The sequence below is a fragment of the Cydia pomonella genome, chromosome 16 (genome assembly GCF_033807575.1).
Source record: "Cydia pomonella isolate Wapato2018A chromosome 16, ilCydPomo1, whole genome shotgun sequence".
Lineage (NCBI taxonomy): Eukaryota > Metazoa > Arthropoda > Insecta > Lepidoptera > Tortricidae > Cydia > Cydia pomonella.
In genome coordinates, this window is record NC_084718.1 from 6,188,022 (window position 1) to 6,206,717 (window position 18,696).

An 18,696-nucleotide genomic window follows, 5' to 3' on the forward strand; every position below is an offset into this window, starting at 1 on the left:
CTTACTAAGTTTGAACAGTACAGCTCTTATAGTTTCGGAAAAAAGTGGCTGTGACAGAATCGGACAGACAGACGGACATGACGAATCTATAAGGGTTCCGTTTTTTGCCATTTGGCTACGGAACCCTAAAAATCAGCTTAGTATGGTATTAATTTAAGTAAATGTAGTGCACTAAAATGAATAATTAATCATAACTTCATAACGAGGCCTGATTATTGAAGTACTTAGAAACAGCGGTCTCCCGCTGACCACGAACATCATTAAATAAGCAATATAATCCGTTAAAATTGTTCTATTTTATGAATCATAACTACTATTGAAATATTATGAGCGATATTATCTTTGAAAGTCCCCATTTTCTACTAGGTACATATTATTCCGAGGCTCGAATATATTCAGTTTAGTTAGTATTGGTTACTAAATTACACTTGGTAGATACTTGTAATCTATCAAGTTATTCAATTAAGCAAGGCGATCAGATAGCCGACGACAATTAGCGGCACATATCCGCCATAACCATTACTTGATTAGATATCCACGACATGCAATAAACTTACTCCAAAGGCTCAAGCGCAATTCGACATTGCGCCTTGGAAGCTTGTGACATGGCCGAGAAGTCTTGCTGGGGTGAATAATGTTCTGTTTAGATAATGACCCGTAAAGAAGCAACGAAAACTGCTGGTGGCCTAGCGGTAAGAGCGTGCGACTTGCAATCCGGAGGTCGCGGGTTCAAACCCCGGCTCGTACCAATGAGTTTTTCGGAACTTATGTACGAAATGTTATTTTATTTGATATTTACCTGTCGCTTCTCGGTGAAGGAAAACATCGTGAGGAAACCGGACTAATCCCAACAAGGCCTAGTTTTACCCTCTGGGTTGGAAGGTCAGATGGCAGTCGCTTTCGTAAAAATTAGTGCCTACGCCAAATCTTGGGATTAGTTGTCAAAGCGGACCCCAGGCTCCCTTGAGCCGTGGCAATATGCCGGGACAACGCTAGGAAGAAAAAAAAAGAAGCAACGAAAACGAAACACCGTACACGAACGTACACCTACTACCTATTATCTTCCTTGCGGTGTTCTATAAGGGCTCTCTAAGCGAACGCTGGCAACCGGCAGGTACTACGTAGTTTTTATTTTTACGAAAACGACAGCCATTTGGTAAATAAGGAAATCTGTTCTCTTTCCTCACGCTGTTGTCCTTCACCGGAAAGCGACTGGTATTATATTTACCAAATGATATTTCGTACTACATAGTTCCACGCGTTGATGACATTGCCATGGTCCGAAGTGTTCGAACCCGGAATTTCCAGTTTGAAAGTCGCACGCCTTAGTACTTACTGCCCAGCTGCTACGCTACCTAACGCTTCAGAAACTTAGTTACATAAGAGTATTCGATTTTATTTCTACTTATTACAGCTAGTGTTGGTTAAGACTTAAGTCCTTTGCTGAGTCCTCTGCTTTAAGACTAGACTCTATTTTTAGACTTATTTATATATGCCTAATAAAATCCAAACTCGAGTTCTTTTCAACTTGTTAAAGACCCGAGTTTATTGTCGAGACTACACCATACAAAAAAATAACGCTTAGGTATTTTGTTTACTACTAAGTACTAGTGTTTTGATAAAACTTACAAAATGGTTGACACAGTATTTGTTCGAAGGCTCGAGTCCTTTTAAATTACGCTTAAAAAAGACTCAATAACGGACTCGAGTTTATTATCGCAGACTCGTGTAAAACTAGTAGAGTTCTTCAATTTTATACAAAAAAAACTCAAGTACCTAATTAAAAACTAATTAAACCTACCCTAATTACAGCCATGTTACAAGCTACCAGTAAAACAAGGAGCATCAGGCCCTTATTAGCCTTGAAAGTGTTTACTAATGATCCCATGGCCGGACGTTAACTCTTCATATTCATAAATCTACAAATAGCATTTTTATCTCCAAGGGCTGATGTCTGGCGATATTGGAGCTCGTAAATCTCTCGAACAGTATTGGAGGATCATAAGACCATAACAGTCAACCGTTTAAGTGCTGATTTATGCTACAAACAGAACAAGAGTGCCTTAATATGGGTATTCCGTCTCTGTTTCTTTCGAGAGCTTTCATAGAATATTGCTAATACATCCTCTGCCAAAGGTACCCATCGTGATAAATATTTATTGAGTAGGTATTTAAACTATTTAATTTATTATTTAAATCGGCATGCATTTACCTAAATAGATTGAAAAAAATGCTGTAAACGAAAAACAACAAGGGTAGGTAAGTACTTTATTCAATAATTTGAAACAAATAGTTTCCCGTACAAATGAAAATAAAACATCACACTTATGAAAAAATCACCATAAATTAGCTTAGACAGTTATTTATCGCTTACCAGTCCTAAGTATTATGTTTTTACGACATACGGTGGTTTTTACGACGATGAATCCTGACCCACCGTGATACAGTACACACTAGTACGGGGGTCAGATGACATTTACTTGCCTGTTGGTTTTGTACCATAAAATAATGTAAGTAGTATACATAAACACCTTTATTAATTTAATAAAATATCTTTATACTTTAGGGGCCCTAGATCCTAACTAAGGAAATAATGTAGTTGTAAGTAATATCTTAAAGTTTCCGACTATAGGCGACACGGTAGTTTCGTAAGAAACGTTTGTCACCAGAAGCGCCAGTAACTATTTCAGTAGCTGACCCATTTGCCGCTTATTTCAGCTAATTCGCGGCTAATAAGTACTTGCACCAGTAGCTGGAACTCTAATAATACGATAATGTTCGTTATACGGTTTCTGCTTGCTTTGACTGGCCGAGGAACATCCGGTTATTGGTTTAATACAAACAAACTTGGGGTGCAGCAAAATGGAAAATAATTCATAAAACATTGCACCGTTGTCCGTACTGTAGTCTACCTTTTAGTTTTGCCATGTCCATCTGCCCGTTCGTTCGTAGACTTCGTAGTGCTATTAGAAGCACAGAAAAAAGAAAATGGTTTTAGTGCTCCGTACAAAACTTTATTCGCGGACCGCTTATGGGATCGGGATCGTCTCAGTCTTGCAAAAAGTTAAATAAAGTCATGAAGTCACTTACAATATCAGACACGCTGATAAAGTGGTAAACTCTCTTGTTCAACCTAGCGTTTACCCGGCCTAGCGCTAGGGTCCGCGTTCCCACTTAATCTTCTCTACTTTGCCCGGTTTTCGGCATCCTCAAGTGTCAGATTGTTCTCTTCCATGTCCGCTGTCACGAAGTGGTAAACTACTAAATTTATTTTAGAAAGGCACTTTCCTTACAAATTACTAATATAGAGGTTTTTTTCGCTTCTACCCATAGTGTAGAGTAGAATGTGGGGACCGAAAAATACGAGTAGAATAAATACAAATATGTATTAATACATATTAATTAACGTACCTAATATAACACGAGTAACATGCGTTGCGGACTCAACATGTATTTATATGATTTAGCAATCAGCACAGTAAACGGAAGCACATACATTTCTGGGAACACTTAAGAGCTACCTGGAGGCCGTAAGGCGCGAGCATGTTATCATCGTGTCGTGAACATTGACTTATACATACATATATTACTTCGTGAAGACGGGGGCCTAACGGGCACTACGAAGGGGGCCAGTTAATTCGTTGGTGCGCAAATCGCGTTTTTGTACATGTTCGCTCGGCATTATATGAACGGCCTATTCTTTGCTTTTTAAATATTTGATCGTGAGTCGTGGGCCATAATAAATGCGCATGCGTCGAATGCCCGGCTGAGGTCGCGGTCGCGGCAGGATTGGCTTCATTTCCCCTCGCGAAAGAGGGGCGAAACGAGACTGTTGACCTGGCGGTGACGGCCTAATCTAAATATTATGCTACTTAGTGATAAAGGAATAAATATGTAAACGAGAAAATAACAATGGGTTTAAAATGTAGGACATGTTATCGTATGCTAGTTTATTTCGTGCGTTTCATTTCAAGACTTTGTAGGCAGTTTGTAGGTGAGCTTGAGATTCTCAAATAAGTTATAGAATTTATTAATGTACTTAGTACCTACTTATTGATAGCTTTTTTTCTAAAACGCGAGCAACGCAGAATTTTTTCTCATTACTCAGTAAAAATTAAAATTGCCATATACAGCTTATTAGTTTAGGCCTTAATGACAAGAAAACGTTCATGGGTTTTGTGAAAATGTACGACCTTTATTTTGAATAAGTAAGTATTTATGTACTCTTGCATTGTCAACAGACACGAAGACATCCGCGACGCCATGCTGTCGCTGGTCCACATGTTCCGCACGTCAGAAGACAAGCTCGAGAGACACGAGTACCGCGAGAAAGCGCTGGGAGAACAGCTCAAGAAGATGCTAGGGGTGCTGGATAAGAAGCACCGCGCCTTGGAGCCGCTTAAAGGAATGATATCGCGGTTGGATGAAAGGCTGTCTAATGTGGAGACGATACTCTTACAGGTTGGTTTAATTAACATCTTCCTGACGAGATTCTCCCGCTTGCCATTTGCCGTTGTAACTCGTAATCATCAAAAATGTTTAGGGACTCAAATTATGATGATACGAGTTAAATACGGTTAAGTTTAGCTTAGGTACTATGGATTCTTCAGAAAAATTAACTAACTTACGTGTAAAATACATTAAAGTCATGCTAATTAGATAAAATGCCACAAGTAATTTGTATTTAAAGGTCATTTTGTCTAAAGCGGCTTTTAGCTAAAAATAACAGTCTTTCCAGAAAGAGCAACGCGAAAAAACAACACAGAAGGCGACCGAGGAAGCTCTGGACGGTATCCAGAAGAGCTTGCAGTCTCTAACCGCCAGCGTGGGGAAGAAAACCGCGGAGTTGGACAATAATCTGACCACAGAGGAGGACCCGGTCGGACGCCGCCTTGATGCCACGGACCTGAAGATCGATGCGGTTAAGAAGGAGATTGAGAATTTGAAAAACGCTCTCAGCAAGGTTAGTAAGTATAATGCATGCATGCACTCTTTAGTGTGACCAGACCTGGTGCTATCCATCCATATTTGGACAGATAGTATCTAACAAGGAAAGGTACCCAACTGTCCGGTTCCGATTTGATTTATACTTATATATGTTATAGAGTATTCTAAAATAATGGACACGTATTTTTTTTTAGCTGCCCAAACTCAACCTATTGGGAGAAATTGTCCTCCAAAGTACTAAAAAGTTACTTAATCTTCTAACTCCTATAGAAAGTGATGCTCAAGCAACTTGCTAGTTAATGGCTTGTTTGAGTATATGTTTGAGAACAGGAAAAAATAATGTACACGTGTTTTGTTATGTCTGCTTAAACTTAAGTTTTCCTAAAAAAAAAAACACCCGTCTTTATGTGTAACTTTAGCGATAAGATATTATAAAACTTCGAATGTCGATTTTTTAAGGAAAAAATGAGTTTTAGCCGATATAACAAAACACTGCTGCTTTCAAACATATACTCAAACCAGCCATTAAATAGCAAGTTGCTTGAGCATCACTTTCTATAGGAGTTAGAAGATTTAGTAACTTTTTAGTACTTTGGAGGACAATTTCTCCCAATAGGTTGAGTTTGGGCAGCTAAAAAAAAGTACGTGTCCGTTATTTTAGACTATTCTATAACATATATAAATATAAATCAAATCGGAACCGGACAGTTGGGTACCTTACCTTTCCTTGTAAGAGATGAGAGCGATATCGCCCATAGAACTCGATTCCCCCGTTTGTACGACCGCATACGTCTATATTAAAATACGACTTACCAAATTATGTTTTCTGAAGTGTGGAGGAAAACCAAACAGACCTTGATTTCATTAGGCCAACTCCATTTCAGCCCGCGTAGCCAACGTGTCTATCGTTAACGCTCCGTAGCGTAATGTAATCATCTCTCTTTATCAATCACTCTTCCATATTAGTGCGACAGTTAGTTGCGTTTCGTTCGCTTCAGAACGTTAACGATTGGCACTTTGGCTACGCGGGCTATAACATTTACATCTCTCTAAAAATGTAGAATTATCACCTATACTCGTACCTACTACCATTTCCCAAGATGTAAACCTAAGTCATTCATCTAACATTTCCGAACCAAAGGACAATCTCCGCTCCATGTGCCTGGAGGCCGCACTCGACGACGGGCACCCGTTCAACAAGCACATGTCGGACGCCGAGAAACTCCTCAACAAGTACGAGTTGAAGCTGAGCGAGTACAATGGGACGCGCGTGCAGACGGACTTCGTGCCCCTCAGCGAGGTCTCGCTAGCCGACGAAGCTTGGCATAGCAAGATGACCGAAGGTACCTGCTAACCGCTCACTTTGCTCTTGTACCGAATAAAACAACTCTTATGTGGCTGTATGAAGTAAAGTAAAGGGTCGGCAACGCGCATGTAACACCTCTGGAGTTGCAGGCGTCCATAGGCTGCGGTGACTGCTTACCATCGGGCGGACCGTATGCTTGCTTGCCACCGTCGTGGTATAAAAAATAAATAAAAATAAATGAGGTCGTCACTTGAAATAACAAAAGTCTGCGATTGCTTGTATTAGCCCTCATGTCACAACTTTACTCTAAGCGCTGGTGGCCTAGCGGTAAGAGCGTGCAACTTGCAATCCGGAGGTCGCGGGTTCAAACCCCGGCTCGTACCAATGAGTTTTTCGGAACTTATGTACGAAATATCATTTGATATTTACCAGTCGCTTTTCGGTGAAGGAAAACATCGTGAGGAAACCGGACTAATCCCAACAAGGCCTAGTGTACCCTCTGGGTTGGAAGGTCAGATGGCAGTCGTTTTCGTAAAAACTAGTGCCTACGCCAAATCTTGGGATTAGTTGTCAAGCGGACCCCAGGCTCCCATGAGCCGTGGCAAAATGCCGGGACAACGCGAGGAAGAAGAAGTCACAACTTGACTCTGTTGATTTAATCTAGAATCTTTCGCTTGCTCGGGATTCCAAATTATCCCCAGCAAATAACTATGCTATTTCGGTACCTACTTCGGAAAAGTGTTCCTTTCTATGTCAGTAAAATATTTCTGTTAACAGTAATGGAACGGCAAGAGAAGGAAGTGAAGAAGATTCAACGACTCCTCGGCGACGCGGAAAGCATGTGGAAGGATCTGCCTCGGCTAGCTGACCTGCGGTGGTCGACCAACCTGACGCTGGACGCCGTCGCCGCTGCCGGCGCTAGCCTCACGGAGAACAACGAGCAGGGTGAATATCCACCGTATAAGTACAGTCACGGGCTTTAATTTATGATTCACGTAGGTTGTTTACGAATATATTGGATATTTCACAGCGCAAGTAATGAGCAACCAAATAACCTAGAACCCTAGTAGTTTACAATAGGTCGACGGTCAACGGAGAACATGAATGCCCCCAGTGCAACTTGTAAAGTATAATCAGTTATGTACGCGTTGCAGCTGGAAAACAGTCCGTCTAAAATAGATGAATTATTGCGGGGAAACTGCGTTCAATGTTCTTGTATGAAATGCCTGTTTACGTTGGTCCTTCGAACCGGATCAAACAGAGCACGTTACAAATCCAATCGCAAATTAACAATGAAAACCTCTTTCCACAGGCGTATCTAAAGTCGTGACCAAGCTTCGAGAGTTGAGCGACCGCCTCACGAGGACCAACGAGGACATCCAGCAGAGCTTGACGCAAGGGAACACGCTGAGCGAGCGAGCGCTTACAGATATTTCAAGAAACTATATCGCTCTACATGCTGAGGTACAGTTTAATCCCTTTCGTTTCGTCGCGAAACATGGCATTGTAGTGTAGTACTACTATAAATGTTGTATAGACTTGTAAAAGAGCCCTTGAGGCCTACTTGCAGAATAAATTTTTGAATTTTGAATTTTGTAGGCGTTCCTTTTTCCGTGATAAATAATTTTATCAAGAAAAAATACAAGAAATGATGGAAACTCCCAAAATGTATTGTTTTTTTTTTCTATTTTTGTGTGAAAATCTTAATGCGGTTCACAGAATACATCTACTTACCTTACCAAGTTTCAACAGTATACTTCTTATGGTTTCGGAAAAAAGTGGCTGTGACATACGAACGGACAGACAGACAGACATGACGAATCCATAAGGGTTTCGTTTTTTGCCATTTGGCTACGGAACCCTAAAAATGAACTGTCATAGGGATCATCATTGGCCGCATCAAGTATAGGTACAACTTACCTTTGCAGGTGTAGGTGTATAGTAGGTACATACTTCGTTACCTTGAGAACTGTGATTTCTTCCAGGCTTAATATGGATTTTCATGTATTTACCTATTGCGTCTTGTTGTCTAGGTCCAAGCGTTAGCAAAGGACGAGCACGTGATGCAATCGACGGCAGACAATGTACTGGCGACGAAGAAACGTATCGAGTACGGTGTCCACCAGATCCTAGTCGAAGTAGGAGAGCTGGTACGCGCGCAGGGCTCACGCCTCAACAAATCAGTTAGCGACAGGTATATCGTAAACATCTAATCTCTCTTTCATCGTATAATGCGTCCAGAGGGCTTACCGCGAAATTTAGTTATCTGCCTCTGTCGCTCTCGTATATTCGACCGATATATATATAGAGGCAAACAGGCGTACAAACACGAATGAACAAAGTGGTTTGCGGTAGGGTAGGCCTTTAGAACTGGCGAATGTGCCGCTGTCGCGCCATTCGCGAAATCGCATTTTGCAATGTAGCACGTGAGCATGCACATTCGTGGCGCATTAATCAAATCTAGGCGGACCTTTATTTGGAATTCTTTTTGCATCCTACTGGAGATCAAGAACCACTTTTCATAAAATCATCTTATAATACTCGACTCAAGAGTTTATCTTTGTTACCTTTGCCGGCTTTGCCCCTTTCTGTGCTAAAATTCTAACAACCGGATGAAGTTTAATTGAAGCTTTCTGTGTTCAAATGACCTTTCGAGTGTTTAGAACTCAAAACATATGACGGTGGTGATGCAATATTAATCCCATATTAAACTTACAGATTTGACAGCATAGAACTGAAGATGATTGAAAACCACGCCGCAGCCCTCAGCAACACCAGCGCCAAGATCGAGTCAGAAATGTCGCAAGTTTGGCGGCAGATCGGCGTCATGTACCAGCAGATGACCGCCAACCAGCGGTCATTGGATAAACTCACTGTAAGTCACTAAAGACCCTGAGCAAAACGAGCGACATGATTGCGTCAGAAATGTCGCAAGTTTGGGCGGTAGATCGGTGTCATGTACCAGCAGATGACCGTAAAACATCCTTGGACGAACTCATTGTAAGTCACTAAAAACCCTGAGCAAAACGAGCGACATGATCAAGTCAGAAATGTCGCAAGTTCGGCGGTAGACCGGTATCATGTACCAGCAGATGACCGCCAGCCGTCCTTGGATGAACTCACTGTAAGTCACACGAGCGACAAGATCGAGTCAGAAATGTCGCAAGTTTGGCGGTAAACCGGTGTCATGTCAGATACATTTGTAACCCTTACAATAACCAACTACAATTGCCAACAGAGTTTAGCTATGTCGGCTACGTGGATGTCGTGGATGTAAATGAGCTGATGCTCACACAAAACCTTAGAATTACATGCGTCGACACAAAACGTTATCACCTAAGAACGCGGCTAACATGTTAAAAAAAGCCCTAACGTTGCGTTTACTACCATCAAAGCTAATCCATAACGCGTTGTTAACAACGCAACTAACACTCGTCATTACGCGCAAAACAAACAGATGCCGTATATTTTATTCATGGGGCTTTAGCAATGGAAAAACACTTTATGAGGCGTAAACCCGCCAATTTAGGGTTCTTGCACACTTATCAATCCACTGACTGGCTTATTCACCCGCCGTTTTGGTGTTGACGCAAGCAACAGTTAGTAGCGACACCGCCACCGGTAATTATGTTCTGTTTGCGACAAGCTACAGTAAACAAATTGGTAAAATCCCTGTCATATAAGCGGTATCGAAAAATTCGAAAAGAATAATTACAGCCTCAACAAAATCTTATAAGTATACGAAAGTCCGAAAATACTATACGGCCTTCAAATAAAGCCAGTTAGTTAGAAAATTTATTGGGTAGCTAACGGGGTGCCGGCTCAACTCAAACGATATCAAATAGGATGTAATGACACTTAGAGGACTCTTATGGTGCTGATAAGTGTGCAATAAAAAAATATTTTTCAAATAAACCTTTGACGTTGACCTTTGAGAGTTGGCGTGCGCGCATTGTAAAGAGTAGATTTTGACATCTGTGCGTTAACCTTTAATTCTATTATAAATCCTTATTCCCACAGGAGCAGACCGACCAGTATGTGAATACTACCGCCACGACATTGGACAGCATGAAAGGCAAGGTAATCAATTAACGACTTTATGGCTTTGGAAATAACGACTATTAAAACGTCCATTAATCTAATTGTTTCTGTAAAACACATTTATGGACTGGTAACAACGATTGCGAGTTAAGCCATGGTTACCCGCGAAACATCCTATATGGGTTACCCTATTCAGGACGGTACAAAAATACGATGCCATTTTTTTTTTCTGCTGCATATTGTTGATAACGTTTGTGTATAAAGTTTACAGAGTATTTTAAAGATAGATAATAATTATGTTTTGTTTAATTACTTATATGATTGTACGTTAATTTTTAATGTCATTTCGTAAAAGATGTGTAAGAAAAATGTTCCTAAAAATTTTTACTTAATGTAATTTTGAGCCAGCCTGTAAGAGTAGTTCTACAGTTTTAACAGATCTAATTTTTAATAACAGATCCTTCAATGGTGGAAGTTTTGTAACTTATCATTCTGTCGGTATCAGTATGTGGGTGAATCAACTTTTTTTGTTTTGTTATCCTGTCCCGTTGTCCAAGGGACAACAGTGGCACAGTTTGTTTGAAGAGACGTTGTATGCCGTTCTATTAACATGCTTAGTAGGGGGCCCATTATGTACATTGGTTATAACGACCACAAAAACGCAAGTTTGATACATTTAAGTACCATAAAATCAGTATTTCAATGAACTTTTGTCCCCTGGACATCTAATCGTAACCATGGCAACGAGTGACGCTAAAAAGTTGATTCTCCCATGTACTGATTTGATTCATCAGTTTACTCATTTCTTGATGATTTTGACTCAGGTCAGCACAATCACGACGCGGATGACCGAAGTAAACGATAACCTGAATTACCTGCTGGGGAGGTTATCCCTGGTCACCCAGGAGTTCGGCCAGATCAAGACGGGGCTCGGAGACGCGCTGGACAAGCTGAAGGACAGTATGAGCACAGTGCACGCCAAAGCCAAACTTGAAGGTATGTATCGGACTCCCCTGGACTTGCAGGCGTCTATAGGCTACGGTAACCGCCTACGCTACTATATTTGCCGTGGTATAATCAAACTGAACTACCTGATGCTGGGTGAATTTGTATATACGAAACGACGTACGAATAAAACACTGCACTATAAATTCACAAGCGTGAGAAATAGTACCTTTCTTTAACTACGCCACGGAATAAGTACAAGTGTTACTACGCGCAGTAAACAAAACGCTGCTCACTATTTCCGCGCAAATAATTTGCCCTGGTATTTTTAATGCTGATTATGGTAGAAATTCCTTATAACGGATCTTAGACCATAATTTATTCTAGTTATGTTTGTCTTTGTAAAGAATTACAATCCTATAATGTTACATTTACTTGTGTTTGAAAAAATAATATTCTTTAGTGACCGTTTGGCTAATAAATTTAATATTGTCTCATCCACAGACGCCGGCCCCGGGCCCCACAACATCACCAGCGCGGAGGTGACGCCGTGAGCACCGAAGATGCCAAATATCTAGTGTAGTGTAGCCTTAACAACTAACCCAATGTAAAGGTGCTATTTTACCGACCAGAACCCAGTTTTAAAAGCTACAATTTGAAGTGCCAATTACATCCACACTTTATCAGGCCGGATATCAGGCCCGAGCACGACTATTTTTCTTCGTTTCACCAAATCACATCGTTTACAATATTTGAAATGTAAAAAAATGGTTCATATATGCAAATATTGTTAACGATGTGCTGATGCGTGCGTGAAACGGAAAACGATTATCAGGCCCGACATCGGGACTGGGGACCGACATTGGGGCCTGATATCGGGAAATGTAATTGGCGCTTTACAGGTGTAAAACGGCTTTTGTTATGACGAGCGGCGTTTTGGTCAGTGTTGCCAGTTTAGACTTGTAAATTGTTACTTGGAGCTTTATGAAACGCGCCCCAGAAGTCCGCTTTTATGTGCATGTAACCTCTACTGCAAGTTAAATCTCTTTCTAACAAATAGAGATGGAAACCAACTTCTGCGTGTATTAGAAGCATTTATAAAACGGAAAAGCACCTTAAGGGGATGTTTACATTAGGCTGACAGCAGATAAGCCGGCACTATTGAGAAATGTGGGCCTAGTGTAAACGTGCCGCGATACGACTGAAGTTAACTTAGAAATTAAAATAAAACTCATGTTTTAACTTTTGCAAATATTTAATCTCTTTCATAATTGTGGATCTATATATTTATATTGTACAAGTAATATGATACAATTACATTTGATTGCGACAGGATGTCCTGACGTCACTGAGTGAGCACGAAACCAGCAAGTAGTGACCGTTCACTGTACAATCATACAATATTGATATAATAATTGATCTTAAATAATATACACACAAATTATTTGTCTCCCTTCTTGGTTATTTTATTAATCATGATTACAACCTCGTTTCCTATGTGCAATAAATATATTAATTATCAAATTAATGATACTGATTAAATAATTAGATAAAATTCGTGCCCTTATAGTGAATTTGTTACGCTTAATAATATATTTGAAATTGTGAAACACTCATTGCATCATACACAGGAGGACAAATAAATGGCATTTATGAAAGGGACTGCACAATTGCTCACGGTTTTAAAACATTTGTAGGTCCTCAAAAGGAACACAATGGAACCAAAATTTTGCGACCACTTAAAAGGTAACACTAGCACATTCGTTGTCACTGAACAGCCTAAACTGGGACAATCTATAAGCTACATAATGACCAACAAAAACAACGGTGTTCCGAGGTGAAACACTTAACGATAAAACAATCGAGTTACAACTACGCGATCCAGTCGCTATTCTTCATTGGAAAACTTCTACTTAGGATATTTATTATCTTTACTATTTTTGATACCGTAACAAAGCGGAAACTAAACGTTAAGTCTCGTGACAAAATAAATCGAGTATATTACAAGAGGCAAATCTTTAATGGCAGTGGCTTATCTAACACTCATACACGAATAGCACTTGAAACGTTTTTACACGTGATCAGTATGTACACGGATTAATGCTCATGTACATTATATTAATGCAAAAAATATTTACATCCCTTACTTAATTATGTATTAAAAAGCACTTAATAACCTTCCCTCAGCCCACTCCCCGAATCTATCAAAAGAGAATAACTTAGGTATTATAAAGAATACGAATTATGAAAAACCGTAGAATATGCGAAAATCAAACAGCACAAGTGAAGTATATATAGATACCCTTTACAACTTATAAGACAAGCTCAAAGCTTTGTTTATAACGATAAAAAAACTACTCAATAAGATAAACAAGTTTAAAAAGAACCGGTATAGTCGATAATATAAAGGTGAGTCTAAAAGGCCGAGTATGAACGTACAAGCTGCCTAAGTGAGGTAAGTCTAAGTTCCGTGAGACCAACGGTCATGTCTGAGACATCTAACTTTGTACACGCGGTATCAAAACGTCTAAGCGGCGCCGCTCAGTGCCTTACACCGTAACCTACTATTTATAATTTATTAACTCCTAACTAAGTCTCATGTGTAAAATTGTGCCACACAAGCGCCGATGGGACATGTAAAGCGGAATGCGAAACGGAATGTACAAAACTGAGATCGTTCCCAGAACGTTTTCAAAAGCAATCGATCCTCACTACACTATCTAGTCTTACGACTGCTTTGCTCTGAATAGTGCAGGAGTTCCCAATAGTGGAGGCGTATCGCGATGGCATTGGGGACGCGGAATGTTTAGACAATCATGAAAACTCGTAGATTTTCTTGATTTTTGGCCATCGCAAAATCTAAAGGAGGCAGAAAAAATAATGTCGTCGTCAGGACGGGTAAGATGACAAATAAAGTTGGGAACCCCTGCCCTAGTGAGAGTCTAAAATGGATTCTCAGACCTCTTATAGTATAATTACCTTATTTAAGTAACATAGACGTGGCCGGATAAGGTGATACCAAATACCCTAATACCGAATCAGGAACAGAGGCGTGATCCCAACCACTTACCGAGCTCTACCGCGATGGAACTTACATAGGAAGACATACAACTATACACATGCGTCTTTTATACACGTGGCCAAATAAAACTTGAATCTATTACGTACATATTGTAAGTAAAAATTTAATCGTTCGCAATCAAAGACAAGAGTGTAGAGCAAGCCAGTCGACGTCGGTTGTAACGTCGACTCAAACGATTAGATGACCACCCCATAAATCCGAGGCACTTATATGATCTTAAGATAATGATATACAACTACACCTAGGAGTACTGAAGGTTAGCTCATTGTCGCCCCGAAGGACCCGTTGATACAACGGGTGTGACACATTTAAAGCTATGGACTCGTTTCACGTACTAGTATAGACTATCCTAACACGGAGAGAGAAGGGAGCTATCGTAGACGCACACTTAACTAGATAACCTACCGCAGCTCTTACAATACGGGACCGACGACGTCGGCCCGGTACGTTACATACAAAATTGGTATAGTAAAATGAGTGTCCGACTTCATAAAAATGCCTAACGTGCGGTCATGTTAAAAAATATAGTGTCTCCCGGTGAACTTGGAAAATATTGAACGAGTGCAGGAGTGAAAAGTCAATCGATACAAACCGTCCCCGCCCTTATCTCAGTAAGATTAACGGTAAAAGTGGGTGCCACATCAACCATCTCAACAATCGAACCTGCGGCGCGGGCCCGCGCAGCTATGTACATATCGACAAGTCGCAACAACAAAACAACAATTAGTTAAAACCGTCCCGGCGGCGTCCGGCCGCCGCCTGGCCCCGCCGAGATTATTCAATTCCTATAAAAGCTATATTACAAGCGGGCCTCCAGCGCGGCCGGGCGAGCCCGAGGACAAATATTAATCTTATGTACATATTGTCGCGTATCTCTTCGTCTACGACTGGTCGCCGTTTACCTCCTGCTCTTGGACGAGACGCGCTCGTGCGAGTGCGAGTGCGTGTGGGGGGTCGCGCCCCCCCCCCGCTCCTAACTGGAGCACGACGCCGGCGACGCGGCCGACAGCGGCGAGTCCCGAGGGCAGCCCGACAGCGTCACCACCACCTGCACGAGGGGTTTACTCCGTTATTCAAACATTGCTAATACTAACCTCCATGAACATTCACATGGATGTCCCTGGGACCAGTGATGCCCTTAATCTACATACCAGACAATTTTGATTTACAGATAATATATTAGTACCGAATAAATATTACATTCATTATTTTCTCTGGTTCCTGGCACACCCAGATTGCAACCCAAAATTATATGAGATTACAAATTACATCATGCTACCCCTTTATTGATTACTATAAACCCCCATCTTTTTTTTTACAAAACCAATGTCTCGGTGATCTACAAAAGCATTAAATGCAATCTATAATTTAGTGTTCAGTGAATAAGAATATGAAACAGTAGCTCACGACACACTACAGTAGTAAACAAAAGTGACAGAGACTAATTTAAAACAAAAATATTGTGGGAGCTAATCAATAATTTACACATTCTGACACCAGAAACAACAAGTTATAATAAGATTAGCTATATAAGTTAGATAAATATATAAGTTAAGCTTAAAAATAACCATGAAAATGTTAGCCAACAATATGTTATTTTGAGATTACTTTATCAGAATACATTTGAGTGAAAGCATAATAATTGTTGCAAGTTGTTGACTTGTAAGGTTACAATTCTTAAGATGCGGCGTTAGGTGTGGGCGACGTGGGCCACCGCCTACGGCCTCGTGGTCCATAAGTATATCTTGGATACAATGTAAAAATGTTAATTATTTCTTGCGCCACCAGAGGGCCTCGTACGTACTCGTATAAATGTACCTTGCCCACATAAAATTTAGGTCATGGCCCGCCACTGCTTATGCCTAATTCAATCACAACAGTTTTTTGATAAGTTTTCACTGATAATTAGTTAGAAAGAAATATGAAAACAAAAATAACCATCAATATCTAATAAGTAAAAGTCTGCATTCTTATACTATCCTATCCCAAACACAAATGAGAAATAAAAACATAGTAGATAGTATACGTAAATGATTCCTACCTTTCGACTGCCCGCGTGATTCCGATGCTCGCACAGCCACACACCCTGCCATGTGCCCAAATTTAGTTTCCCGTCCGTGATGGGAATTGTGAGAGAGGAACCCAAGAAGCATGCTTTCACGTGAGCTGGCTGTGGGAGAACACATTCTCTTTTTAGTTACTAAAATCCCAATGAAATTAAATAATCTACACTATTTTATGGTTTAATATGAAAATTAATCTATAAATTTTTATTTAATCGTATGGCATTATATTATACAGATACAGAGAAATCATAATCTAACTCCAGAGATTTAATCCACTTCATAGCTTCATCATTCAGTTTTATCAGGTGTTCCGGGATCCTCCAGTGTATCAAGTGGGACAGAAACATGGACCGGTAAGGTTAAATCTCTGATATATACAATCTGGTATTTCAATGACTGTTCTAGCCTAGTTGGTAGTGACCCTGTCTATGAAGCCTATGAAGCTGAAAGTTCAGGGTTCAAATCCCGGCAAGGCCATATATTTGTGTTATTTGTTCCCGAGTGTTCTTGGGTGTTTTTTAATGTATTTAAGTATTTAACATATACGTATTTTTAGTATTTATGTTTTTTTTTGTCTGAGTACCCACAAGCCTTCTTGAGCTTACTGTGGGGCTTAGTCAATTAGTGTAATAATGTCCTATAATATTTATTTATGTATAAATCTTAATGTTTGTTTTTAATTAATTAGGTTACGATTTCTCATATATCTCTTTAACCATTTATAGGGCAACAGTCTCAAAAAATACTACCTTCATGTTTTAGTATTTTTTTTCTTGTACAGAATTTTCTGTACTATTATAGATTGGAGATAGCCTAGAATTGAGGATTTTTTTCAGTCTAGCCTGTTAAATGGTTAAATATCTTAGGTATTATGTTTAAAACAAATTGGTTTACAACATCATAAATAAATCGATTCATTTAGCTTTCATAGAACAATATTTACCCTTAGAGTGTAGGCCACTGGCTCCCAACCGAATATGTCATATAAATTTGAAATTTGATTCACTGAAGTGAAATCAAAATTCTAACAACTTAAAAGATGTATGCCACTTGAGGAGTTAATTATGTTGCCTCTTGTCATCAGGTTTGGCATAATTGATAAACAAGGTCGCAATGATAAGAAAGTTGATATCATGACATATCAACAATATAATGGAAGCCAGAGGTTTTGCTTATAATTATGTTTGACAGCTGATAAGAGATTACAGCAATGCATAGGCATATATTATTATTATTTATAAATGCACAGGCAGCTTATAGCTGATATGTGCACATCAATGTCCTGCACTTGTGTTTATATGCTGTGGGTCACCTTCAAGACTCACAAATTAGCAAACAAGTGACAATTAAAAACGCATAAACAAACAGCTGACACTCTAAGAATGTTCTAAGTTTGAATTGTCAGCATAAAAAAGAAAATCAAAACAAAATGTTTATCACAAGTGTGGATTATTACCATATCGTCAGGGCCCTCGCAGGAGTGGCGATACGGCAGTCCCTCAGGCACGATTTTGTTGAGCATCATCTCCATGTCGTCTCGTACGTCTGGGTCCCAACTTTCATTTAACGCGAGACTCGCCGAAGTGTGCATAACTGAAAACAACGTGCCCTTTCGTCAGCCGGTTTACGTACGTTACGCATTTTGACATTTCACGCACTGTCCTACTACTATAGTCAACTGACCACTGCGTTATCGACATTGATACAAATGTCATTACTTTTTACTTTACTTTATTGTAAACTAAAAATCGCGCGAGATTAAAATGTAGGGCAAATAATTGACAAGTGGGAGGGGGTGCAGCAATGTAGAAGTAGGAGCGACGTCTTAGCGTATTCTGGTACTCACTCTGGATGTGGCAGAGTCCGATGGCGAATAGCGACAACTCAGGCACCTGCTTGAGGATCTCCTCGGTGACTAGGTGCACGCCCCGGTGCTGTGGCCTCAAGTTCAGCTTCCGTTGAAACCACGCGGACCCGATCTGAAGTCCTCGGTTCGAGGCCATGTTTAATTTTTCAAACGCTACAGAATGACCGCAAGAACGCAACCGATATTACACAACATCACTTAATAAAACCTTTACACGAATTGACCCACAATTATCATAAAAGATTCATCTTCGATCTTTAAATAGTAATAAATATAGCGGAGGTTATAGGACAGATTCGACACCCTATTTTCTGCGGGAAGGTGAAACAGTGGTTAAACGAAAGAGAAACAAGATCGAATAGTTGCCAGTAAAAAAAATATCAGCAGTCCAATACGAATTTCATTCATAAATTCCAATTAGGACATTGCAAGTTTTATCTAT

At 40.1% G+C, this 18,696-nt stretch overlaps 2 protein-coding genes across 2 annotated transcripts in view; one reads left to right on the top strand and one right to left on the bottom strand.

Moving 5' to 3' along the window:
• Positions 1-12,695, top strand: part of LOC133526617 (uncharacterized) — a 38,086-nt gene extending 25,391 nt beyond the window's left edge. The window contains exons 19-28 of the mRNA XM_061863310.1: positions 4,242-4,461; positions 4,739-4,963; positions 6,089-6,290; positions 7,031-7,198; positions 7,566-7,717; positions 8,287-8,447; positions 8,972-9,128; positions 10,274-10,333; positions 11,119-11,290; positions 11,744-12,695. Coding sequence (XP_061719294.1) covers positions 4,242-4,461; positions 4,739-4,963; positions 6,089-6,290; positions 7,031-7,198; positions 7,566-7,717; positions 8,287-8,447; positions 8,972-9,128; positions 10,274-10,333; positions 11,119-11,290; positions 11,744-11,793 — 1,567 coding nt within the window. The 3' untranslated portion in view covers positions 11,794-12,695. The remainder of the gene's footprint in view (positions 1-4,241; positions 4,462-4,738; positions 4,964-6,088; positions 6,291-7,030; positions 7,199-7,565; positions 7,718-8,286; positions 8,448-8,971; positions 9,129-10,273; positions 10,334-11,118; positions 11,291-11,743) is intronic.
• On the bottom strand, positions 12,476-18,684 carry LOC133526334 (UPF0047 protein YjbQ). The gene is made up of 4 exons (XM_061862898.1): positions 18,234-18,684; positions 17,844-17,980; positions 16,363-16,491; positions 12,476-15,369 (listed from the first exon to the last, which is right to left on the bottom strand). Exons 1-4 carry the CDS (start codon positions 18,388-18,390, stop codon positions 15,295-15,297), a joined length of 498 nt encoding a protein of 165 aa, XP_061718882.1. The 5' UTR covers positions 18,391-18,684; the 3' UTR covers positions 12,476-15,294.
• Positions 18,685-18,696: the final 12 nt, after the last annotated feature.